At 39.7% G+C, this 27,911-nt stretch overlaps 1 protein-coding gene across 1 annotated transcript; it reads right to left on the bottom strand.

Moving 5' to 3' along the window:
* Positions 1 to 1,307: 1,307 nt before the first annotated feature.
* Positions 1,308 to 27,911, bottom strand: LOC116694387 (RNA polymerase II elongation factor ELL). The gene is given in 13 exon segments (XM_032524121.1): positions 1,308 to 1,954; positions 3,174 to 3,218; positions 3,321 to 3,492; positions 3,971 to 4,034; positions 4,572 to 5,031; positions 6,423 to 6,537; positions 8,140 to 8,264; positions 8,844 to 9,085; positions 11,473 to 11,627; positions 12,123 to 12,250; positions 23,625 to 23,672; positions 27,740 to 27,798; positions 27,801 to 27,911. Coding segments are annotated over 13 exon segments (1,800 nt in total). The 5' UTR covers positions 27,877 to 27,911; the 3' UTR covers positions 1,308 to 1,843.

The raw sequence follows: 27,911 nt of genomic DNA, 5'->3' as shown, positions 1-27,911 counted from the left end.
AAGTATTTTCATTCAGAAATCAAGATAAACAAAGCACATTATTTTGTATAGATTTCTGCAAGGATGAAAGTGGTGCTTGACTGAAGATTGGACAGTGAATTCGATCAGTTACCAGTTCATGATTATTTGACAGATTAAGAGACAACAGATGAAGCTAAAACAGAAAATAATTAAGACGTACATGAAAAAAACAACCAAGAACAACACAGATAACACAACTATCCAGTAACAATTATCCAGTAACTAAAGTTCCTTCCAAATAAAATATGTTTTTACGGAAAAAGGTTCAACCAAGAACATTTCAGAACAGGGATGGCATATTCTTGGAAATGTCAGACATGCGTGTTAAGGCAAATATTAGCTTAATCCTCCCAATTTAAGCCATGATTAAGACGACAGCTACATTGATGCGTAAATCCAGAGAACACTGAAATCTGATCACTATTTCTTACTTAAGGCTACAGCTAATTTTAAGATGAAATAAAATTACACTTTGTGGTTATTCGGATGTACCTGCCTTGGGACAAATAATTCCAGAAAGTCTAAAATGAGTGTAAAATCCCTGCGAGCAGCCTTGTAGAGGCCCGTCTGCTTCCTACACTCATCAGAACCAAAGTGGTATGAACTGAGTGACCGGCCCAGGAGTGCCATCCTCCACAAGCTTTACACGTGGGACTAAAAATTACAAGGTCCAATTAGTTAAAGGCATCTCTATTGCAATCTATCTCAAGACCCAAGAAAAATCATAGTAAATCAAAAAAATGTGTGGACAAGCTTGATTACTTAGATAAAATACCCTGTAAACTTTTAAAATGACCTGTAGAGTGAAAAGTTAAGTTTCCTAGGGCTTGTAGTCATTAGTCTACAGCGTAAATAAAGCATGATGACTGTGTGTACTGTGTATCAGTAAACAAACCTATAACCAGAAGACTTGAGAGAGTTGATGATGAAAAGGCAGTTTGTGGTAGGCTACATGTGGGTGAAGTTGACACTAAATGTGCACAAGCACTTTCATGGAACCAGCATTCCGTAACTGGGAGGAGTGGTTTTGTGGCATTCTTACATTTCTTAGAAATTACACAGGACATTGGTAGAACGCTACATGGTAAGATTCCTTATGATGAAAGCCTGAAGAATTTTGCATATAATGATTTATACTTCATGTTGTAATAATTTTAGTGATACATTGAGATCTTTTTTTGTCCTGCGGAAATATAGCTTTTGTATGGACAACATTTTGTTTGCATGAGGTCTGAATACATTGTTTTTGGAGGGACCTTATCGTCATTGTGTGATCTTATTACTGCAACTAAAGAATTAATGATGTGATTGGATGTGTTGATTTTCTATCAGCAAATAACAAATAAACAGATTCATCTGTATGATAAATATAAAGACTTTAGTATAATTTGTTTCCCTCTAAGATTGATTGTACCATCAATTTAATACTTGTTCTTTTTTTTTTTTTTATAAATCAACACTTATTTGACAAGATAAAGGACAGAATAATGCAATTAGCCAGAAAAAGATCACATATGCTTTGCATTTTAGAAAAATGGATTTGGCTTTCACTGTGTCATCGGACAATTTTACAGCAGAACAGAATAAAGCCATTACAGCGATAATCATAGTTGAAAACCATAATGTTAAAGGGCAACATTTGATCACGAGTTGGTGGTCTCCGCCCACTAGCGAAAAGAACCATGCTCCTCGATTCCATCAACACTCTGAGGAGTAAAGTGAGTAGTGTAGCAACTCCAGGATCCAGCTGGGCAGTCTTTGGGTCCATCAGGAGTCTTTTGGTCCAGTCATAGTACACCCTGTTGAGGGTAGAAGCCAGTTACTAGGAGAGTCCCTGTGCTCGGTCATAATCTGTGATCAGGCCTTTGATATGCGACAGTTTCTGATGGAGGTACTCGCATCGCTTCTTTTCTTCCCGATACCCAGGAAACTTCTAAAAAGAGAAAAAGGAGAACGAGTGAGCTTTCAGCAATGCATTTCATAAATCCAACACAATGGGCCTCGTGCAACCACATTTTTTGTTTTTTTCCCTGGGAGATTTGCTTGGTTGTTTCAGCAGAATAATCAAAGCCATCACAAAAAAAAAACTAACAAATTTACTTATGTCAGTAGGCTAGTTATAACGGGGATTATGTAATATGTACAAAATGCAATACAACTATTAAAAGGGAACTACGCCCATTTTGAAAACTCATACATGTTATTCCTATGGACTAAGACAGTCCAAAACTATTAATAAACAGGAAAAACTCTCTCCGAAATATAAAAACTAGAGTTCTAATTTGAGATGTCATCAAGTATAAAGTCTGGAACTGCTCCATAAGCAATGAAATGAAAAGATATCATAGATGACACTGAGAGCACCCCGGGGAATGTTCTGAGAACATGGGTACATATTCTGTTTCAGAACTGAGAACACTACAAGAGGATACAGCTGTGTAAAAAAAGAAAACAAACATTTTCTGAGTCCACAAAATCAGTCTCCCATGACATTGCACGTTTGAGACTTACTTCTCTGGTTTCTGGCTTTGAGAGAGAGTAGCTCATGTTCACAAATATTGATTAAACTTCCCTAGGCTATGGAAACACAATATACTGGATTTTTCTAATTTAGATGGTGTTCCCCTTTAAAGTCATGCCAGAAATGAAGAAAGAATGAGTTGACATTAAGTTAGAGGCAAAATGTCTTGCTACAGCGAAACTGTCCATGACTAACATGGGAGGTGTTCGAGGGGACATGATGGCTCATAATCAATTTGACTACAGGTGATGTCAAACTGGTGATTTAATGGAAAATGTTCCCCTAGACAGCAATCTGTACAAAAACCTTGACTGAAGCAAAAAACAATTCTGAGTAAATAGTTGTTTATATTATTATATTCATGCCAATATATTCATGCCAATAAAATTGAAATGGAAAAGTTACTGTATCTAACCGCCAAGTAAATTGGCAAGCCACGATGCCCATCACAGTAATAAGGAAAACAGAATATTAATACTACATAATGTTTTATTTTATTTTTGAATTGTCTTCATGTGGTAAATGCTACAAGTTCCCTTGAATTAATATGTTTTGATGAAGGGTTCTTGCACGAGGCCCAGGGCTACAAGTGTTGCATTTAATGAGATAGAAACATGTAAACAATTCTTACTTTCTTATACTTTCGGTACTTTTGTAGTATTTGGTCCTCCATAAGCTGAAACGATAACAAATAGTGTTAGGGTGCCATGTATCTAATCAGTTCATTGTTGGGTGTCTCATCAGAAACCAAGCCGTTAAAGGCTGTTCCAGAAAATACCTTGTACTCTTGTGTCCCCGGGGAGAGAGTGTTGATCTTTGAACCCAACTGAACAAACATCTCTGTGATAGCCCCAATCCGGTCATGAAGAGCTCTGTATTCATCGTACTCTGCACAGAAGTCGTCCTTATACTCTTGCCGCTGCTCAAGTGCCGTTATTGTGCTGTATTTTCTAGAAACAAATAAGAAGTTATTTCACAGCAAAAGTGATCTTTTGAAACCAAGTTGTTTCCAATTCCTTCCAGTAGATGACAGTGCAGACCAGTAGAGTGAGAGGCCTGACACGTCACTGATGAAACAGCATGATGTGTTGTCCAGATGTATAAATGTAAGACATAAGACGTGTTTGCTTCAGTGAAGCTTTGTTACAGCTCATTTAGACATGTGTTTTACTTCCCTCTATTTATGTGAATGTTTTCAAGCTGATCCCAACACTTTTGGGACAAACTGGTTTCTTTTCTAAACAACTCTGGGTTACACTCTGAAACCTAAACTACTCAGTGACAGATGAGATCAACAATGACTTATGAGTACCCGCTGATGTTGTGACAATTCTGGAATTTAAATTATTTACTGTTATTGATTATTCCAAAAATCCCTTTGGAATCTAGGTTTATAACACATAGCGAGAGAGTGTGTTTGACTCTTACATTAAATAGTCAGGCAGTTCCTCTGCTGATGTTCGATTGACAGGTGTTTTCTCTCCCTCATGGTCTGTAGATACACACCACACCACACACACACACACACACACACACACACACACACACACACACACATTGGAAAAAGGTTAAAGCAGTCTGCCGATGCAAATGCAATAACGTGCCCATCATATCAAGGCTAATGGAATCATTTATCACTCCCTCCGATAAGAGATTTGATCCAAGGCAAGCAGTGACGTCTGCAGGCCACAGAGTAGGAGGCAATGCCGCCTGCTGACTCACTCGACCGTAGGTCACCCAGCTGTTTCACAGTCAATCATCAACAGACTACAGTGAGGACTGCTGGGTGGAGAAAGTGCACTCACTGCTCTCACTTACTCACTGCTCTTTCAAAAAAAAAACTATGAATTTCTCCTGTGGGCTTCGAGCAGCAACTATAACTAAATCCTGTGTTTTTTCCCTTTTTGCTAAATGAACGCTGGTAATGTCATGGCCTGAAAAAATTATATAAAACAGACTCCTGACAGCACAACTGGATACATGAAGTTTGACAAAACCTTACAGAGGAGATGGCTTCATGACCATTTACCTTTGAGATTTTCTCTGTTTTGCTTCAAGTCTGGACTCGTCTCAATCCAGTCTGGTTTTAAGCGCTCTCGTTCTTTGTCTTTGTGCTTTTTGGACCTCTTCTTTTTCTGTTGCCCGTTGGTGAACACTTGGTCAATGCAAATGGGATGTTGGTCAATGTGTGGGGGTTTAGGGCTGGGTGCAGTAGGAGCTGGCTCTGTCCTCTCCAGTTTGGGAACATTAGATGAGCCGCTGAGTTTGTGAGGCGAGTACAGACCATTTGGGCTCCCCTGGAGATGATTGTTGGTTTTGTCGAACTCCAGTTTGATCTGTACTCTAGAGTTTCCATGACTTGAGGAGCTACGAGCCCCATTGGCGCTGTAGTCTCCATTAGACGGTGACTGCACAGGCAAACACTGGTCTAATAGTCTTTGTTTTTTGGGGGTCTGACCGTTTGATGGGTCCGAGGGCAACGGGCGTTTCTAGTGAGAAAAACAGGGAACGTAATGATTAATTTGCTTGAGATGTGCCAAAAGTATCCATATCATGTGCATACATATGTTTTTATTTAAAGGAATAGTTTGACATTTTGGGACATGTCACTCTCAGAGAAAAGAGTGGTATCAATCTTCTCATTTCACTCGTTAGAAAAATGTGGAAAAACATATTTCCCAAATTGTTGAACTATTCCTCTAATCACAGTCAGGGCTATATTAAGTCTGAAGCTATTTAATATAACTACACAAAGACATAGCAAGGTATCATATTTCCAGTACTGTGCAGTGTTGGGCAAGTTACTTTTAAAAGTAATAAGTTACAATTACTTCTTCCAAAAAATAACTAAGTTATACAAATTATAAAAGTAACTAGTTCAGAAAGTAACTAATGCGTTACTTTCAAGTACATTTTTAAATGCTCAAATATGACCCCACCTCCACCTCTCTTTAACGGAACATAAAATACATGTGCATATTCAATTATTTATGATAATCTGAATATTATAATGAAATGGACACTTAATACAATACATTATTAACAGAAACTGTACACACATCTAAACTGTTTTAATGTTGCTGTGGGACAAAGTGAGATTAGCCTCCAATCATATGCCATGAATGTAGATATTATGTCTAGTGGATTGATACAAATAACAGTTGTTTTGGAACTTTTGATATTTATTACTCCTCAACAGGCCACAACTGGGTAAAATTGAATAATGCTTGTTAAGCACTACAGCTAAAATAAATAACAAATATATATGCTCTTTGTAGTGCAAATAATGTAAGTGGCCTGATGTTTACACTTGTGTGTGTGAGTGTGTGAGTGAGAAAGAGCTAGGGAGAAGTGAGAGAGTGACAGTGATTAGCTTTGGAGCAAGCAGCCACTCTAGAGTCATAGGGCCTATGTTTTCTGACCACAAGTCTTTAACAGGAAAAGTTACCCCCCCCCTCCCTCCCCATTGTGTTTGACTTTGTGCGCTTATGAACACCCGCCCAACTCTACCTCTGATTGGCTTACCATGAAATTTTACTCAACTTCAGCCAATCGTCAGCATTTATGCGCTTATCCCATGCACTGCCCACTAACCAAGGAAGAAAAACGTCTTTGTCTCTCACCTCAGAGATTAAGTTGGTCTGATGGAAAAAAAACAGCTTCAATTATAGTAACGCGCCGCATTTTTGGCGGTAATAGCATTATTAAGAGTAATCAGTTAGATTACTCGTTACTGAAAAAAGTAACGCTGTTATTTTATAATGCCGTTATTCCCGTCACTGGTACTGTGTATCTGCAAAAGAGGAAATACCCTATCTATTCCCAGTCCTATATGAAAGAAAAAGTAGACGAACAGAACTCATTCAAGGTGAATAATTACCACGGAAAGATTCTTGGCAGGACTTAGATGTGAAGGAGAGTCCCCGGGAGTTTTGTGGAATGAATGGTTGGACTGGGGACTCTTCAACTGGCTACTGTGGAGTGGTTGAAGTTTCCTGTAGAAAGATTGAGAACACAGCACCTTCAGTTGGACAGTAACTGCAAGGTAAATGGCCTGTAAAGCTAAACAGGAAGAGGCAGTATGTAGGTCATGAAGTTTGATTTGGCAGATTTATGAGTAAGTGAATGAGCAATTATGATTAATTATAACACAGCTTCCAGAGAGAAGACAGCGGTAGCTTTTCCACAGAATAAATAATTATTGACATTACAAAACTGTCAATCTTTTTAAATTTTAGCGAAGCTTTTTGCAAGTTCATGTGGTATGTTTTGTTTTGTGTCTCTGGTGATGCAATCTACAGGAGGCAAGCCTAAGACTAAACACAGTCCAGAGAGCAGAACAATAGCAGCAGATTTAACCTTTGTAGGACCAAACCCTCTTCTCTGTTAATCTGCTTCCTACAGCTTCTTCCTCAAACAGCCGCTACAACAAGTCACACCCCCCAAGTGGATTCATGCCACCTTTTTAATCATATGGTCACTGTGAGTGGAGTTCAGAACAATTAAACAATAATGTCATGGAAATTACTGAAGTAAGAAGGCCTGAATAAGAATAATCTAGTCCAAGACATTAATAAACTAAAGTTTACAGTATTTAAAGGCTATCACAGTTTTGTCACACTTGGCAAACAATTTGATAACTACAATTGTTAGCTATTTACATGTAGCAGGGGTTGTGAACAGAGGGGGTTGTGCAATCAGTGAACTGGACTTGAAGCACATGGCCTGTGTTTACTGGCAGCCAGAGGAAACATACAAGGGGTGGAAGCTCACCCTGAAAGCTCAGCCTTGCTGCTCTGAACCTTCCCTGCTAATGCCATTTGGCAACATAGTGCAGGGAATATTTTCCTCTGCTTTGATGTGTCCATTAAGAGATTCATCAGTGCAGAGAAGTAGTCATTTAGAAGCTCCCCTTTCAGCATGATCACAGCAGACTTCTACATTAATTCAGTGGCCTTTCTGTATTAACGCCAGCACTGTCAAAACATATTTGTCTCTAAGTCTTTGCCCAAACGGGTCTTTAAAAGTCTGGCATGTAACAAGAACTTTATGCAATAATTTGACAATTTGGAAAAAGGAATGATTTGCTTTCTTGCCAAGAGTTTAATGAAAAGATGCATACCACTCTTACATGTGTAGGGTAAATACAGGGCTACAGCCAGCAGGCGATTAGCTTAGCTTTACACAGAGATTGGAAACAGCTAGCCTGACTGGCTCTGTCCAAAGATAACAAAATCCCCTCCCACCACCTTACAAGTTCAGTTTTTGTAAGGATAAAACTAACAAGATGTGTCAAAAAATGTGTGTTGTTATTAACGATAAATGATTTAAAGGTGCTCAAAGGTTAATTTTGCGGCCAGGCTAGTTATTTCCTCCCGTTTCCTGTCTGTATGCTAAGCTAACTGGCTGCTGGCAATAGCTTTATATTTAGTGTAGACATGATCGAGCTTCTCATCTAACTGGAGCACATTTTCCAAAATGTTAAGTTTTAAAAAGTAAACGGAACATTTTGTTACACATTTCCAATTCTCTCAATGGAATAAAACACAAAAGATGTACGGTTATTGCAGATGTATTATGGCTAACTCAATACCCACCTGATCAGGAGCCTATGAATGAGTTGCTTCTCCTCCTCTAGATATCCAGGCCAGTCTCTCTGTACGTGTCTGTAGAGCTCATCCTTCAGAGAGTAGCTGTGGTCTTTATTGTTCAGTTTACCAACCTGAAAAAAGACAGTTCCCAATGTCAATACATCGACAGAAAGAGGACAAAGTATATTTAAATAAAAGACCTTTTTGCAACTCTGTCTGTATTTTGTATGTGGAAAACAGTTTAACCCTGCCCTTATACAACTAAATCCTGCTTATACAATTCTAGACAAACCAACCACTTTCAATTGTGAAAGTAGCCAGATCCCAGCTGGCGACACCCCGCCCCTCTCCTGTCAAAACACAATCTTCTCCTCCAAAGATAATTAAAGCACAGCCCTAATTACAGCTACAAGCAGCGGCACAGTCTCCACTTGATGATTGCAGTGGGACACTTAAACATTGTGAACACAGGAAATATGCCTTAAATAATCTTACTGACATCACCTCTTTTTAGCTGTACAGCAGTCTGTTCATTAGTATAATCAGCAAAATAGCACGTTAGGGAGTAATTTATGTGTGTAGTTTAAATCCTTGACCTGACAGAAGTTAAATTATTATTTATCACATTTAACATTTTCTTTTACTTTCCATCTGAATATATTACGTCATTAGTCAACTGTGTTTACATATCAATCTGCCAGATGTCTCACCTCATCCAGTACTGAGGTCAGATCAGCCTTGTCTTTTGGACTGGCCCGCTCCCTCTCCAACCACAGTAGCAGCTCAGGTTTCCTATAGGGCTTTAAGGCCAGGAGATGAACAATGCGATCCCTTAAGGGCCGGTGTGCCACAGGGCTAGGAACCAGGCTCCTCTTATTGCTGGGGGAGTGCTTGTTGCTGCTATCTGAGCCTGATACTAGACCCTGCTTCCTCTGGACCTTCACATACTTACCTAAGATCAAAACAAAGGGGCACACAGCAGAGTTTCAACAAAAGATTTGTGGAAGACAAGGGCAAATTTTGTAATCAAAATAAGTAACCTAAAGCTGTTTTTGAATGGCTGTGTTGTACACAATACAGACAATACACAAAACCAGAGAAGACCGACCAGATTGTAATTTATGTGATAACAGGATTCACATGCGCTGACAGTATTGTAAGTACAGTACTGTAATAGGACAACCATCATATCATTCCTAATCCAGTCCTTAGGCCAGATATACAGATCACACCCTGAATTTGAAAGAGAGGCCTGCACACGATACATTTGATCTTCATTATATCTCTCTCTATTGTCATGCAATGTGCTTCATGCACACGCAACAGATACAGTTATGCATTTTTAAACCTAAAAAACTATTTACATACATAAATAAAGACCTTGAACATGTGACTGTGCTCATGCACTTTTCTGTGTCTGTGTGCAGATGTGGTGTTGTCAAGATTGGAAAACAGGGAAAGGGGTTAACAATAGGGTTAGCCTAATGCTGAGTAAACAGAAGAGCATGGAAACTAAAGCAACTAACACAGAGAGGCCTTTTCTTCCTGTTGCAGTACTAATTCAGTTGAACCCCGGCAGGCAGTGTTTATAGATATCTGCAGATTGTAATCTCATTACAACCTTAAGCCATACTTTGAAGGTTGCTATAGGTTGAAGACTAACTGCAGTTTCACAGTGACATGGTAAAAGCATGTATACAGGGCATTTTTCAGTACAATAACACTTTTTTAAAAATTATTTTCTATTTAAGATTTCAGTTTTAGCAATATACAGTGTTCCTTGTAAGATCCAAACAGAGTCACTTTAAAACTACTTTGCAAAACAGTCATGTAGGAGCTTGTTTCAACATCTACCTTGAACCAGGTCATGACAATTTCAGGCAAATTTCCTTCCTGCACTGAAACAACCTGTACTGCCACATTTCAGACAAGCAGCAACTAGAACCATTGTTTAGTGGTGATACATTAAATCAGCTTAAGAGGTTTTAACACTTAAGGAAGCTTTTGTGGAATGATACTTCCCAAGATGACTGTGATGTCTCACTTAGGGTAAATGACGCAGAGTTGTGGGCGTATTTATAAGCGATGACCAAACACTAAAAATAGCAACTGTTCGCAATTCTGTATCAATAAGGAGGTACTGTAGGATAACCTCCAAACATATTTTTTTATGTATTTTGAGAAACCTTTCCAAATTGTCCAACACCAACATGTGTCGGTGCCTTCTTTCCCCTGAATGCAACTGAACTTTAAATCATACATTATTATCTAAATTGTGGACATTTTTCTACTCTGCAACCTGTAATTGTGAGTTGGTGTATGGATATTTTTTTCTAATGAGTATAGCATTACTGTACCAAAAAAAGACAGTCACCACAAAACAACCCATTTACTGTATTTCTCTCTCTGGTGTTCACGAGGAGGGAACAACAGTAATGTTCTTGAAAGGACATGTTCAAGTAAAATGGGATATCTTTTAACTTCATGTTTCTAACAAGGCTTTCTCAGGTCTTTTCCAACATGTATTAGATGCATGCATGTGCCAGATTAAATGTACTTTGTAAAAGCCTCTGAGAGACTATTTCAGCAGCAAAGCATGACATGTAATGTGTAGGAACGAGTTCAAACAGCTGGCTTCCACAGCAATTACCCTAAACATCATGCTGTAGCGTTGGTCTGCACAGCGTGTTTCCATTCATAAACTAAAATCTACACAAGCATTTAAACTCCCACCTCCCCTCTGAATATTATGAAGCCTCATGGCTACATCATTTATAAAGTTGCAGCATGGTCAATTTAATCGACAATGACTCTGAAACTATGACTTGGGCGAAGAAAAGGCAGTTAATAAAGATAACTAATTGAAAGTAGAAGACCCTGCATGTTAGGCCGAGATAATTCCAGTTTAAGCATGGTCTATTCTTTACATGATATAAGTATTTAATAAAATGAAAATGAATTAAACTCCAGTCAGTGTAATTATATTTTAGGAAAAACTTCATCAGCATGAGCTTGCATTTGTTAGCACATACTTCTGGCAAACTCAATCACATTAATGGTGCTGGCAGGCAAACTGGCATAGCGCCTGAACAAGCTGGTCAAAATGAAAGGAAAATTACAATGAACATGAATAATTGCAACGCAGCACTTTGATCAATTATGTGATAACTTCCACACCATATGGCAATTATCAGCAGGATGAAATCATTAGAAGCAATGGTTTAGAACGTGAAAACTCTGGTTATCTCTACTTGATGCCTACTTCTTAAAGGCTTGTCCTTAAAATGGAGGCTAGAAGATGCACCAAAAACTAGATTCAGCTATTAGGAAAAGGCATACTTGGCCCCGGCTTGATCTCAATTGCTGAGCGGCTCCAGATGTCCTTCTCCACCTGAGACATGCGCTCCCGAGTCGTCTGGTAGGAATCGTCTGTGGCGCAAACTGTGATCTTGTCCTGAATACTGCCCTGTCCTTCCAGGTGATCCCTGCCCTCCCTGTGTGGAGGAGAAAGGAGGAGAGAGAAGATTTTAGGATAGTTCAAGCTTACAAATTCCCTGGCTCTGCTCAATTAACTGCCCACTTGTCAAACACAAGCATCAGAGATTTGCGCTGTTATAAAATAGTTGGGGATGTTGACACACATAACTGGTTCTGTGGCTTGGGCCTGCTTGCAGATTCTAGTCCTGTGTTATAAATCAGACTTTGGAACTAATCTAACTTTTCAACTAACCTTTTGACACAAATGCATAGCCACAAACACTACCTCGCTGTTCTCAGTTGTTACTGGTCACGCCTTTGAGGTCAATTTTGGCATAGTGGCCTTTGGGTGTTATTGTAGTCTTGTTTTAATATAGCCTGACAGTGGTAGTGTCTGTTGTTGTAGTACTGAAGAGAGCCACTGTTAAGACCCTGCGGTCTCACTCTGACACCAAATTTACTACAAATTCCATTTGTGGTCGACTGTGGAAAGAGTCATGTGTGCTGCTTACCCTGAGACATACTGGTGAATGCAGTCAAAGCTGGACTGAGGCTTGTCTTTGCTGTCACTGGAAAGGTAGAATGAGAAGACTCTGAATCCATCAGGAGATTCAGGGGCTGGAGCTGGGATTTTTACGTACTGTCAAGTCAAATAAACAAAAAACAATAGGTTTTTTACTTGTGTTTGCAAAACAAGGTCATGGTAATTTTGCTTTCACATTTAAACAGCTTTCTCTTGCACACACTCACAAGCATGAGTGTACTGTATCTGCAAGCATTGCTAATTTGAGTGGTGTGTTATGCAATAAGCATGCTTTATCTCTCCCAGAAGTAGCCTGATTCAATGTAATCTCAATGTGAAAAAACACTGGATAAAGTAAATTAACAAAGCAGCTTTAAATAAAACTGATTAGAGCCATCTTGACTCACAATAAATGTGACCTAAATAATCTCCCACTTGGACCAACCACAGAGGATACATTGTACCTCCCAGGTCAGGGATGATGACCTGTAGCCAGTCATGGGAGGAGCCCATCTGAAAGGCAAAACATAACAATAGTATAGCGGGCAGCTTTTTCACTTGGACGATAACCACCTCTGTCATAGACTGTCCCAGGCTCCCTAGCAACAAACAAGCCAACAGGGTGAAGTTGATCTCTGTCAGAAACCTGTTACATAAAATGACCCAGAAACCTACTTTCTCTGAGAGGACAGTTCAACATAGAAAGTCATTAACCAACAGGTAATACATCCTACACATTTGGCTGCAACTCGCTTTCTATTTCAGTCTGAAAATGGACAGTTTAGTACTTTTGTTGATAGAATGTCCTAGATTGAACAGAAGCCTGATAACTATCAACCGTCCATTACAAGCATGTATATGTGCTTGTTTACTGATGAGCAGTACTTAATGCGAGATGGCTTCAAGAGCTCAAATTTCCTTTCTCTTTTGCTTCTTTTTGAAGTAGACCTTGTGGTACCGCCTCTGGCCAAAGCACACAGGCACTTTTTTACTGCAACAAATTTCAGTCAGGTGGGCTTGAAGCTGCTTCTTTAGTTATCAGTCGTAAGTGATTGATTATAAGCTGCCTGGCTGCGAGCACAGAGTCCCTGGCGGATGTGGCAGCCAGGACGATAGCTGTCACAAATGCCCAGTCATGCAGCAAGTAGCCAATGAACAGCTCTTCTCCTCGACACCCCTCCTCCTTCTAAAACCCAACGCATGCCATTCACCCCACCCCCATCAGCCTCCAGCTTTCCTTCATGTGCACAAGCCCACCCATGTCAACACAAAACGCAAAGCAGCCCATAAGGCCCTGAACACTTCAGACCCACAGCTGACCATTAATTCTGACCTATTTCTGTCTGACCGTTCACATAAAGTGGTAGAGCGGAGCCTGCATATGTCTGCTTTGGGTTTAACGCTAATTAAGGACGATCAACCAAAAAAGCATCAAAGTGAGCAGGGACAAGAGGCGAGTCGTGTCCTCAGGACCTATTACTTTCAGAGAGTAAAGTAGTAGGAGCCTTGACCAAAATTAGTAGCAACAAATCACTAAAATGGGGTTACTGATGTAGAGAAAGGCATGTAGGACTGCATTTGAATTCCTTTTAAAATGAGTCCTGCTAAACAAAAGCTGGCTTGTGATGTGAGGAGAGCGCACATTTACATTTAGCATCGCAATAGTGCCACCACGTCCCCTCTTTCAATCGATGGCAGCAGTATGAGCCCCCTCCAGCCATGCATTAGATCTGCCTGTCAGCCCTGTCCATGCCACCGTGCACACTTTACATTCTAATTCTAATCAATGTCACTCAGGTCAGACTGTTCAGAGGTCGCCCCTGTTTTATTCACAGCTTCCTTCTCAAGCTACATAACCTTATGTCATTTAACCCATTAGTTCCCAGTTTCTGACTTCTTAAGGAGAGTCTGTCTGTAACATGTGGTTTACAAATTTGCAGCCAAAAAAAGCTGAAATTCTAAACTTATACTTATAAAAATAGTTAGATATTTTTTCGAAAACCAGAGCCAAGAGTTAGTTAAGAGGATTGATACGACTCTTATGTCTGAAACGAGCTACAGCCAGCAACCAGTTAGCTTAGCTTAGCACAAAGACAGGGAAACGACTATCCTGGCACTATATGCACGTAACAAAATCTTCATACCAGCCCCTGTAAAACTCATTCAGTCTTTAAGTCAACAAACTGAGTCAGTAATGTCAGTTACATAGTAAGTAAGTAAGTAAGTAAGTAAACTTTATTTATATAGCACCTTTCACAGACAAGAAGGGTCACAAAGTGCTTTACAGTAAAAACAAATAAAACAGCAGCACATAAAATACTAAGTCATATTGCTAGTTAAAAGCTTGTCTAAAAAGATGTGTCTTGAGGTGTTAGCAATACGAATATAAAAAGCCACAAGAGCTAAACTGATATATTTGGCTGATATAAACCAGTTCCAAATGTTATGGTATATTTTGGCCAACAACAAAGACGGTACAGAAATATCAATATTGGCATAAAGAATTCCAGTATCAATCAGACTATTGGAGACACCCCATGGCTACTGGTCATACCAGTTCAAGTCAATCTTGATTTATTGTTCCGCGTCAAATCTACGCAGCGTAGGGTCTGTAACATACATACTTAGGTATGTACTGTATGTTACAGACCCTACACTGTAGCCTGACATGAACCTTGCATTGAGCAACAGTGTGTTTTATTGCCTCTGTTCCAGTTTTCATTCAATGGTCTGAATTAAATGGTGAAAACATTTTAAAGTTCAAATCCATGATGTTTTATTAATTAAGATATTATTATTATAGTGTCTCCATCTATAGGGCGGTGGTGAAACACTAAAAATTGTGTGTGTATCATGGTTGGAGATGTTCTCCCTATTCTGTTATTGAGTCTGCTGTTTATTATCTTTATCACGTCAGATAATAACATATTCAACATCATGTTATCTTGTCAGTCGATGACATTTTCACTGCAAACCAACAAGAGGAACTAACTCATCTACTTTGTCGTAGTCTGATCAAGGTTTACAGAATACAGCTTTGAACAGTGACAGCAGAATATACTAAACATTTCAGCCAATTGATACAGGTGGCCAATGTTATTAACATCCCACCCAGCCTGATGAAATTAACTCTGACTTTTCATGTGTTTAGTCAGTGACACTTGTGCCGATAGGTTTGCGATACTGAAGCTGCTGTCAGTCACGTAGTAGGTGTAGATTTACATAGAGACGCTGAGTCATAGACATCTCCATAGCTGCTGTTGGATCCCCTGAGGGTGTGTGAGTGTGTGCGTGTGTGTGCGTGCGTGTGTGTGCGCCTGCGTTTGTCCCACATGGCACTCGCAAGGGAGTAAGGTCAGATATTTAGCTGATGGTTGGTCGGTTAAGGCTTGACGTTAACAGAAAGAGACTATTATCAGTCACCGTGTACCCTCATCAATGAACAAACAAAAATACAAACAAAGACACTGAACTTACGACCCTAAATTTAAACATAAGTATAATGGTAAGTTTATGAAGTTTAATTTAAGTTCACACAGGAGGGTTTTTAAAAGTTGTCAAAATAGCTAACAGAGTTCAGCCCCAGCTAATATCAGCTCATAGCTTAGCTTAGAGTGCTCATACACCACTCTAAGGTCAGGATTGATGAGTCATGTATACACATCCATAGACACATGACTCAGACTGCATTTTTACAAGCATTGTGACAGCAAATTGGTTTAAAGTGCATTTTCAACACTTAGATGCTTACATTCAATTATATTTACGTCCGCATCAAAACTTTAATATGTTGTATGTTTAGTATTCCAGCTGAATTCTGCTAATGACTCTTCACTTTGACTTAAAGAGACAAGTATGAAAAACACTCGAGCTCTTTTAAGTAAGAAAAATATTATGCCAGTGTAATTATTAAAAATGCACTTAAGATACTTATATTTTCAGTGTAATTCAAAAATTGTCTGATGTATGGTTTGAATTTGCTATTCCTGCTTTAGGAGTTCTTAATAATTATGGAGATAAACATTATTTGTCCAGCTTAGAACCATGGGAAATAATTCATTAAATGTCTTATGCTCCATAGTATTCACATTATAATTGTGTAAATCCTTTAATCTGATGATTAATACACTGAAGAAAAAGCTTAATGGAGTAATATTATCATCAGGGTGCACTATTGACACGTGTCAGCTAAATAAAATTTAAACAGCTTCACAAAAGAAACACTGAGCAGTGTGCGCTGTGTGCAGTAACGCCACCCAATATCATTATAGGAGTAAAGTTTAGCCGTTGGACAGTTACAGTCAGAGCAACAAAATGGCATCAGAACGTCAATCCTTTACACCTTGTCAGTGCAGCCCCCCATGGGGCGTACGGGCTGATACAATAACTGCCTCTGTGGCCCCGGCCCAGCCACATCTGCTACTCCATGGTCTATGTGTTTGGAGATGTCAAATACTTTCAAGCTGTTGTAAGGTGTGAACTGGACTGGAACAGTAAATCTTGGCAGGGGGCTCAGCAGTTGAACAAGGACAAAGGACACTATCGTGATGTCCTTGTAAAACTTCATCTTTAACTCCCCAAGCATGTTTAAACTGTTCATCTTTGATGAGGTTAAACAGAGTTCTTAACCCTGCTATTTGGTGATGAAGGAAAAAAATAGCTTCACTAAAGACATGCGCCCCAGTCCTAGGTTTTTGCAAGCCAAACATCTGCACAGAAAGATGAGAGGATAGTTTCTCTCTTTTTCTCTCTGTCCTTTTTTCTTTTTCTCTGCAAGATGGCAAGAATCCCAGCTTTGGTATTTGGCATGGCAACAGTGAGATGGGAGCAGGCGCCTGGATATGTGATTTACTCAGAAGTCTTTGCCTCCTGCCCCTGTCTGTACTGACACTAGTTACCATTGTCTTCTCATATGAGCCTACTCAGCCATATCTGCTCCCTGAGCTGCCCATCTTTTGTTCTATCTTCTTCCCCCACAAAGCTGAGTGCAATGGCCTGTCGGCCCGCCTGGATTATTCATGAACAGCAGAGACGTGTGGCTGTGTGTTGTTGGAGGGTAATGGGAGGGATTGGGGGTTTGGGTGTGTATGAAGGAGGGGAAGGAAAGGGGAGGGTGGGTGGTGGTGGCGGCTCCTAGAGCTGGTGCATGAGGGATGGTCCTAAATAGTCCTCCTTTAGGAATGTGACGAGTAACTCAGCAGAGAAGAGGGGGATGGATCCATGCTGGTACAAGTGTATTTGTTCCTCTTTATTTAGTTGTGTCTAGATATGTTTAGATATGTTGGTGCAAAGTTAACCTAATACATAATATAATGTAGCCCACTCCACAAGTTGAGGCACTGACGGTACAAACATGGAACTGTCAGCCATGTTTCAGTGTCAGATTCAGACAAGTGCAGTGTCTCAGAGAATCGCAAGGATCACATTAATTATTCATATTCACTGTACCCAAGCTATGTACAGTATGATCAACAATTCCACTGTGACTCATTTGTTTAAAACGAAACACGTGACATCACCTCGGTCTTAATCATGCTTTGAGTGAGCCTGGATGTGGTGGTTCCTGTGTTGTGGATCTATTCATCGAGGGGGGTTGGTAGAGACAGGAAAGAAAAAGAAGGGGGGTGGGGACTGACGGGAGTTAGTGTGGGGATGGGCAACTGTCGAGCATCCCCCAAGGTACTGCCTGTTATGCCAAGCAGAATCAGTCTTTTTCCAAGAGGCTGGGGCTTATCTGTCAACCTCAACAAACACTCCTCGTCTCCCCTCCCCCGACACTCCACCCCTCCTCACTGTAGGGGCCTTCCTCTTTATACACAGAGGGATGGAGGTTTTTAAAGCCTATGTTAAGTGTTAGGCCAATGCTTCCTCTATTTGCAATATGTAAACAAAAACTCATTTTTTTTTGGGAAAGGGATTTCCCCATATAAACCTGGCCTAATTTGCATTAGATGGTGCCAGTGTTTGGAAGTTAGAAAATTCCCTTTACCCGCTGGTTATTAGACCTCAGATGCACTGGCATCAGTAATGTGTTTCCCTTGTTGATTCTTAGCCTGTTTCACTGGAGCAATCCCACAAAACAATTACAGCGTTGCACTATACTCCCATTACTGGACTTTTCTCTCCACGCAAGCAGGCAGTCTGTAATCCTTTAACAATTCACAGATTGTGCACTGGAAAGTATGTCCAAACCTGATTAACTTGCAGAAAAAACTTGGAGGAAGACAGGGAAATCCAAAACATGCACCAAGATGTGGTGTGTGATAGTGTGTTCCATTTGTACTCAAAGTCGGATTTTCCGAGGTCAAAGTTGGAAACACGCCCCCTGACCTTAAATTTCCAAGCTCAAAACTCAGACAACCTCCAAGTACCCCAAACTCAAAATCCAACATGGATGTCCATGCATCAACAGTTATAAAAGCTGATGTAATGTACAGTTACTAGCATTTATGTCTTATTTGCGTCTCACTAAATCAGTCACAGTCCTGTCCAACTTTTTTCTGTGGACATGTTGTTGTATGGACAAAAAACAGCGTGATGTGTTGTTGTCAACTGGGATTTCTAACATAATATTTAATAATAATAATAACAACAACAATGGCTAACCTGGCTATAGCTAACCCCACAATGAAAAACCAGACTTGGGAATGGAACACATTCAACTTGGGTGTGACGTCATTCCCAGCGCTGGCTTCTGAATTTTGAGGTAAATGGAACGCACTATAAAATCAGGTGGCATGGATTTAAGAAGTGAGCCAAATATTGCACTCAATGTGCCTGAACTGTCAAACACAAGTAATGATGTAAGAAAAGATGTAAGAAAAGACAGGTTTTTTATGTTTTCAAGTAATTTGCTTTATGAGTTTAATTAATTGCTTATGAAAAACATAATAAGTAGAATTGATAGAAAACTTAAATGCCCCTCTTGATATCTAGGCACACTATGCTTATTGTGGTGGTCTTGGGAAATTATAACTCTTGTGTTTACAAAAAGACAGTCCTTTTTATGCAGTGTGCATCTTCCACCATAAAACTAGGGAAGGATTATGTAAGCCTGTAAAAGCTTTCTGTCTTTAGGTTAAGCGGTAGCTTTTTTGGTGTTGCTTTCAAGCTCTTGGGGTTAAGCTTCCTCACTACTCCACACAACAACACTGCCCATGCTTACTTGCTATGTTAGTGTTGGTCATATCCTGTTGTGCTGCATTTTTAAATCCAAGAACAAAATGTTTGTGATAAGACTCCTTAGAGGCCTGTCCCGACACTGTTATTGTCAACTTTGTTTTCTTTTTACAATACCAAAGGACTTTTTTGATGGTTAATAATCGACAGCTTTGCACAGTTGGATTTTAACATTTATCAGAAGTTACTTGGTAACTTTCTTATAATCATCTACATATTTTAAGATCTTAATGATTCCTGGTTTAAACTTATTTATATGGCAAATGTAAGCTTAGTTCTCTTAATAGATGGATAAGATTTTGTGGAAATTAGTTGTGTGTTTTGCTGAAAAAGAACTATTGTGAAATATGTGAATATTATGTTGCTGGAGACCTTTCTGACAACACAATAAACAATAAAATTGACAGTAAAATGTATTAAGGAGTTAACTTCCTGACTGGACACAAGCACAGAGGATTTCCATATAAAGAAGATATTTCTAGTAAATAAGAGCACCACTCTGCCATCAGTTACACACAGCACAATTAGCATCATAGTTAGATATTCAGTCATAAATTTCAGAATTTTCCATTTTCATTATTTTGATTCTGATGCTGATCCTATATAGCCTTTGGTTGTAAATAAGCACACAGAAGAGCTACTGCCCAAACATTTATCAGTATAAAACACATCTCTGTTTTCTGTTGCATTTCCTCATGAAACAGCATCTCCATTTCATTTTCCTATTTGTTGCCTTTTTAATAAATATTATTGTATGGTTGTCCAAATGGAATCTTTTAAGGCTTTGCTTGCTGAGTTTTTGGATATCGATCCTATTACTTAACAACCAATCTAGCACTATTTTAATTAGCATATTTTCTCAGTCGATTTTTTTTTTTTTAAACTGCCAGTGTTATTGTGAGTTTTTCTTGCTTCTATTTTCAGTGTTGGGGACATCTTTCTTCCTAATGATACCAGATTAGCTTGGAATGTAAATAAACAATACAAAGCCACAACAAGAACCACAACTCTGCGTGTGCTTCACTGGGTTTCTAATTCTGGCATATTCTATACACTATATATACTGCCACTTTTAGTCACGCTGCATGCACAGTTTGTGCCAGTGATTTCTGATCTTTTACAGCACTTTTGTAACCATAAAATACTCTACTAATACACTGCCACAGTCACCATGGCATCCTTAAAAATTCTTCATTTTAAGCAAAAAACTGAGTAATGACAGAGGAGCTAACTAAAAAAAAAAGTCCTCTTTAAATGCGGGATCTCATGAGGCTGGTTCCTAAAATATACTCTATGATCCAAAGATCCTAAGGCCAACTAGCTCTGCATAAACACAGTGGGCCTCAGACGAGCGAGAACACAGAGACTTTTGCCTTGCTTAACACATCTGGATGAATAGAGCGGCGTGTGCCCTTTCAGAAACACGTGGGACAACTCTCCCTCTCACTGCTATGCCACTGGGAGAGGACGGCTCTCCAACCACATTCCTGTTATTGTTATTCTAATTAGCTTCCAGAAAAAAAAAGATGTGTACATACACACTCACACACTGCAAAAGCTTATTTGCAGTGCGAGCGGGAGGCGAAGCAAAGCGGCGTGCTGACGGGGGGTAGACTCGGAGCAGCCGTGTGTGAGATAGAGGCCCTGATGTCTCCCAAGGACTCAGCCAAGGCATGGGGTGAAATGGCAAAATAATCAAGAGGGCCGGCGGGAGGGAGCCCAGAGGAAGCTCAACCTTCACTCACAGTTGTCATGAGAATATCTGTAAGAGCACCTCTACATTCCCCTCATCCCAACACCGTTGCCTTTATGTGACAGCTGTGCACATAAGTAAAGACAAGCCCATAAACAAAAACAATTACTATGGCAACTTTTATGAACTGAGGAGGAAATTAAACCGATGTCACACCTGACACAGCACAGAGTATTAAAATGTAATGTCCACATTTCCTACGGCAATATTACACTCATAAAGTTTATAATTCAGTGGTACACCATAATACTGAACCAGTCAGTGGTATGCCACAGCTTTGCAATGTAATAGGTGAGATACAGGGCTCACTAACCCGTACAGAAGTGTGAGTGGAAACATGAAGAAGTATGTGAAGTATGTGCTTTTAAATAACAAGCACTGTAGCAATGGGTACAACACGTTTCCAATCAATATGCACCCTGCAGCCTGGATCTAATAAATAAAAACTAAACGCAAGCTTCATTCTCACTAAATGGATATAGATCATGCCAACAAGCAGATAGTGTTGTCGGCCAAGGAAAATAAGCACTTGGATGTGAAATTCCTGGCCATGGGAACTCAGACCAACTCTGAATCTATTCCTTAATCCCTGTTGATTATTTCAAAGTAATCCAGAAATCTAATTTCTGTTCAATCTCCAGCTTTTAGTACATGTGAAAATGAGTATCTGTCTACTGCTCTTATTTCTTTATAGTTGCATCAGTCTCCCCTTTGTTTTAGTTTCTTTCACCGCTCCAGACACCAGTTATTTATCAAACCCATTCATTTTCAGTTTCATTTCCTCCAATATCATCCAGTTTTAAGTCTGTTTATATCTTATAGAGGCAAGTAAAAATAATTGATTTTTTTATTGTAATGTGTGAGTTTCACAGTAGCCTTGAACACTAGTTTCAGGGGCATCTGAGAGTGTGTGTCTTTCATTGCATGATTACAAGCTTGCCAGACAATTTACAATAGTAGGCTAAATGCCGCAGGGTCAAAGAGAAAGGCAGCCGAAAAACCTCAGCATGCTATTTCTCGATAGCAGCGTTGGCCCCTGATACCGCTGTGCCCTGGAATGAAGCCAGGACAGTGATTTGAAGAATTCCTCCAGTTTTTGTGGCCCTGGAAGTGCCCCCTTACAGGTAGTGTGACATGAGCCACTGAGGACAAAGATCAGAGAGAAGCAGTTGTGGCTTGTGTGATGGAGCTGTACAGCTGGCAACTGTCAATGGACACAAATCTCCTCACTCGCCACACATGACCTCTTGAAGCTTGTGCTGCTTTTGGGGAAGGGATGAGCTCCAGCAAAGAAAAAAAATCTGTGATGCTTTAAACCTCCAACCTGGAGACACAGATACTGGTTATCGTCTGTCTGTTGTTTGCCAGACTGCCATGTTCACCAACATCCTCCCCCCACTAACGGCTTAATCTGGCTTCCCCCACCACCACCAATGGTTGCAGCTACCTCATTAATGCCCAATCGTCCAGCTCTGGGACTATTGTCAGAGGGGGAGGGAGCCCTTGCTTGAATTTCGCAAAGCAATTTGAATATGTAATGTTCCAACCAAGATATAATCACCAAATCCTATTCAGTGATTAAAGAACACTTAAATTGCACTCACTTAACATTTCTTCACAGAAAGACTCTTATAAGTAAGTTAATCTGCAGCTCGTTTTACAGATGTCTCATTACATGTTTACATAATATGATTTGTGTTTTGGTCATATTTTGCACCTTGGCTATAAATTCCACCGCTCATGTATCATTCCTGTATTTCAAATCTTTCATGTCTGCACTGTATAGACAACAGGCATGGAGACATGGGGGCTCCCTGGAGTTCGCCCACCCCCCTACCTCCTCCCCCTCCCTGAACAAAGCCTCCCCAGTTGCAAGCCTGACCCAGTAACCTGGCTAGCAGCCTGGGGGTATAGCGTACCCTGTATTAGGGCTTCCAGGGTCCGTGTGAGCACACAGGGCTGGCATTTGTGTACAGAGCAAAGTCACTTTCGTCAATGCAGTCGGCTCTAGCAGGGATTAGAACAGCTCCTTTTAGACAGGGCCGATTGTGTGGTAAATATGTAGTAGCCTAGCAGGCAGAACCAGAGAGGGTGTAATAGTGGCCCAGCTAATCTGGCCGGACACAGGCATCTTTCATTACGCTTCACAGGAATGCCCTCTTGCTTTCAGTGCCAAGTATTTTGTATATTATGTACTTTGTCTCTGCATGTATATGTAGTACAGGATATTTGAAACAACATAGTATAACTGAGTAAATGAATGACACCTTTCCCTCAGGCTTTGGGCTTCGGTGCATTCAAAGCCGACATATTCTACTCGTTGATCATTGGATATTTTAGTTTTAAGAAAGAAAACCGTGCAAGGCAACAAAACCCCCCAAATGAATGACAGTTGGTGGATTTTTGACCTCTTTGTGGATGCATGCAATTGCTCATTGAATGCTTAAGAATCAAATAAGTTGTGCAGAGGAATTGTCACAAGTGTGCGCCACAGCAAATCAGAACTAATTAGAGCATTCAATTTCTTAGGCATTAGGTAGAGTATGCAAAACATCTTACCCCCTGGCTCCCCTTGAAGCAAATCGCTGGCTGATTTGATAGTGATGCCTGAGGAGAGACAGAGAAAACCAAGAAAGTGGTCACTGATTCAGGAATCATGTAAAATCTAATGGACAGCTCATACATTATGAGTGAAAATACATCGCCATTGTTCACACCCTGCTTAGTGGATTTCTCTACATAACAGCAGTCTGGCTTGATGAGACAAGGCTTGGTAAACTTTCCTCATTAATCGCCAGAACGTTGCTATAATTGCCATTTCCATCATTAAGTCGACAGTTCAGGTATTTCTGACCCTAATCTTCAGAGGAATAAATGTGATTAATCAGTCTATAGTCTACAGAAAATGTTGCTTGTGGCATGTTTGTGTTTCAGCTGATTCCCCTTCTAAATGGTTAGAAAAATAAAAGCTGCAACAAATTCTAAAGGAACAACAAAGCAACTTTTTTTTTTTTTTTTTTTTTTAAATGCACTTTTTATAAGCCCTACATACTGTACTGATCTCCAAGACCACGGTTAACCTGGCTTAAGCTCCAGGACATAATATTGTTTCTTTCCCCCGACCAATGAAGAAATATTAAAATCATAAAAAATATCTGCCTTTGAAGCAACATGATACATAGTTAATAGATGGAGACAATTATCTGTGAAGTACAGCTGTGCTTGTGATGGACAGCGCTCTTAATTTATTATTAATGGTTTGGGGAAATGTCCTCCCTATTGAAGAGTATTGTTGTGATTTTCTTCATCCTCCGTTAGCTTTTAATATTAAATGGAATAATAAATATTAAAGCACATAATGTTTGCGACAACACAGCTAATTCGGAAGTTATGTTATCAGAATTGATCACATGTGGAAAATAAAGCAGCTTATTTTTGTATATGATCATTTTAAATATGACAGTAAATTATTAATATTTCGTATTTACTGAAGCTGAAACAATTAGCCAATTTATTTTTACCACTTTCTAAAAGGGCACCTTTTATGAAGGCTCTATAAGTTGTAACTAATAGCTTTATAAAAGGTTAGTTATTAGCCATTAATAAGAATTTCATTTTTGGGGTTGCCATGTTGTGAAAAATCCCTTTCCCTAGCTTGTTAGAAAATGAGAGAACTGTAAGTTCTTATTAATGAATTAACAAAATTTTGCAACAACCTGGCAACCCAAGAGTTGGACGGAACCATTAAAATATTTAAAGACTGCCGTATTAGAAAGTGATACAGATTAATGAATTACAGGATCAACAGAAAATAAATCAGCTTCTTTTTTTTAAATTGATGAATCATTTAAGTCATTTATTAAGTAAAATAATGGGGCAGGATCAACAAAAAATAATTGACTGAAGAACATAAGAAAGCTAAAAGGGACATTGATAGAGCACAAGGTGAAAACAAGTCAACCTTCCCCTCTTCCTCCTAGACAGGTATGTATGTCTATTCAATACATTGTGAAACATGGTTTTACATCCATATATTAATTTACGGTGATGGCCAAAATAAAAAGTTTACTTTGTTTTACCATCGTCACAATGCAGTTATTAGTCTTACATAGCCACAGACATTACCTCATCGATATGCATCCTGCAAACAGCTATTTCAAAAAGAAAAACAATAAAAATATAAACTGGGTCTTGCTGTCAATCGCTACACACGCTAGCCAGATCAAGATCCTCACAACACGAGGGACATGGAAAACACTAGGTTACCGCTTTTGTAGCCTAGTGTTAGAAGCTGCCAAAATCGACACAAAATGAAAGTTCTTTGGAGTTACTTTAAAGGGGCGCTATGGAGTTTGGGTTATTTCTTTGCTGTTTTCTTGCTTTTTGCTCACAGGTTTCCCTATAGAGCGACCCCTACAGCTTCAGAATAGATATTTGGCAGCTCCTATGTTTACTTGTGTCTGACTCCTCAATCAGTTAGTCTGCCGCTTCCTCTTTCTTTGTTCCTCCAACAATGCTTTCCTAGCTTCGCGCTTCTTTTTTGCCGGTACAGCCATGACGATCGTGTGAAAAACTCCATTGCTACCTTGTTAGCCTGTTTCTGAATGGGCGTATGTGTGCAGTGCCGTGAAGCAATTACATTACATGGCGAGACCTGATATCACGCGGTCCTTTGATACGCTGAGGCCGGCGTTTCGCTGGCCAAGAGTGTTTTTCCACTCACAGGGGCTAGGGGGGAGCGAGACGACTACCGTTCAATTCTAAAAAAAAAAAAAAGTCCTATAACCATTTCAATGACGCCAAAGCTGTTCAGTTAAGGGAAATTAAACTAAAAAAACTGCACAGTTCCCCTTTAAGCTAGTGCCACAAATTCACTGGTCCTGACTTTTTAAATGTGAATATTTGTTGGTTTTCAAAATCTGCCACAATAGTACATTGAATATATTTGGGTTTTTGACATTTTGACATGACAGCTGAAGAAATTAAAGGGGAGAGAGCAGGGGAATGACATGCAGCAATGGGCTGCAGGTTGGAGTCAAACCTTGGCCCGCTGCGTCGAGGCGTAAACCTCGAAATATGAGCGCCTGTTCTTCCAACTGAGCTATTCGGACGCCCCTATGGAAACTATTTTGATAATCAATTGATTACATTTTTTTTATTTTTTAGCAAAAGTGGCAAAGATTCACTGTTTCTGACATGTAAATAAGGAATATTGCTAGTTTTCTAAGTCTTCAATTAGTTTAAATTGAATTTCTTTGACATTTGTGTAATTGTGACTGTTTTCTTTCTGTATTGTCTGACATTCTATTGACCAAACATTAAGGCCTACTCATACTTGCGAAAATAACTTGGAAGATAAATTATTAGTGACACAAAGGCTCAGTTCATTTCAGTTTTACCAAGCCCCCTTCCTCACCCACAACACAGACATGAATATCTTAAATAAATCAAACTTTTCAGGTTGAGAACAAAATCTTCCACACCACAGTGGGAGACCAGCCATCTAAAACAGTATTTTCTGGGGTGGTCTTTGACTTGGTCTGGATAAGTTTTGCAGTAACTTCTCCTGCCTGCCTGCTTTGGCCTGGAGGAAGCTGTCAAGCTGTATGAGCTCTGGAGTTTACTCCGCTTCACAGACCAATGAGCTCCAGAGCTGGACGGGCTTCCAGGCGTGTAAAGGGCAAAACACAATAATACACAAGAGCCCAGCGACAAGTTGTCGAGCACTGCCACCAAGCCCAATGCGGACTAGCTGGGTCCCACATCCAGGTCTAGTTTTACTGTGGCCCAGGCACACGCAAATATAGGCTACTTATAATTTTGAACCCAAAACAAATGAGCCTCCAACTGAAGTCATAACTGTGGGACTAATCGTTTTATCAAGCATTGCTCTGGGAAAGACCATTTGGATAGACGAAATTATCTCGGTCTTATTTAATGGACCATAAAGGCAATAAAACAGTCTCCCGATTTAGAGTCGAGTTTGCTTGATAGCTTGTTCATTAATTTATTCCCGAGAGCGAAACTCTTCTTTTTCCTTTTTCATTTAATGACTGACACTCATCTGTGTTCGGTCCTAATAATTAATTTCAGATGTAAAAAGCAAGAGAAATGAGCAGACTTTTAGAAGATCAAGGCATAATCACAAACCTCTGTCATATGTAAACTTTAATGCTTTTTTGATATTTCGGCAGATGACGCTTTGGTAAACAAGCAGACATGCACAACTGAAAATAGCCTGAGCCTCCCCATTTCTGCACATTTTACTGAGGGCTTATAGGGGAATTTAATGAAATCCCTTCATTCTTAAGCCTATTGAATTGCCTGTTATTATGATCACGATAAATCAAGCTTAGTCTTCTACAGTATAACAGCCAAAATAAACCAACATTTCTCTCGATGAGTTTTGAGCTACTGAACTATTAACTTCACTTTTTCTACAAAAAGGGAAGGATACGCTGCGTTTCCCAACGATTATACAGTTCCCTGAGTTTGGAGGCGATTTGAGAAAATGAAAAATATAGCTTAAACACACCACACACACCACACACACACACACACACACACACACACAACACACACACACACACACACACACACACACACACACACACACACACCACACACACACACCACACACAAGCTCCAAAGTTCAACCCGATCATTTTTCTTACCTTCAGGTTCTGGTAGGCTTCGAGGGTCCGGATTGCAGTGTCAGTGAGTTTGACGTGATAATAGTTTGATTCGGGGTGTTTTTGTTGATTTTGCCACAGGAGAGCCCATACCGATGCTCCTGTCTCAGCGCTGCCATTTCTACAACTGAAGACTATTGGCGACATACTGCCT

The sequence above is a fragment of the Etheostoma spectabile genome, chromosome 8 (genome assembly GCF_008692095.1).
Source record: "Etheostoma spectabile isolate EspeVRDwgs_2016 chromosome 8, UIUC_Espe_1.0, whole genome shotgun sequence".
In the NCBI taxonomy this organism is placed as follows: domain Eukaryota; kingdom Metazoa; phylum Chordata; class Actinopteri; order Perciformes; family Percidae; genus Etheostoma; species Etheostoma spectabile.
The sequence above is the reverse complement of the archived record's forward strand: the minus strand, read 5'-3'. Positions and strand labels throughout refer to the sequence as shown.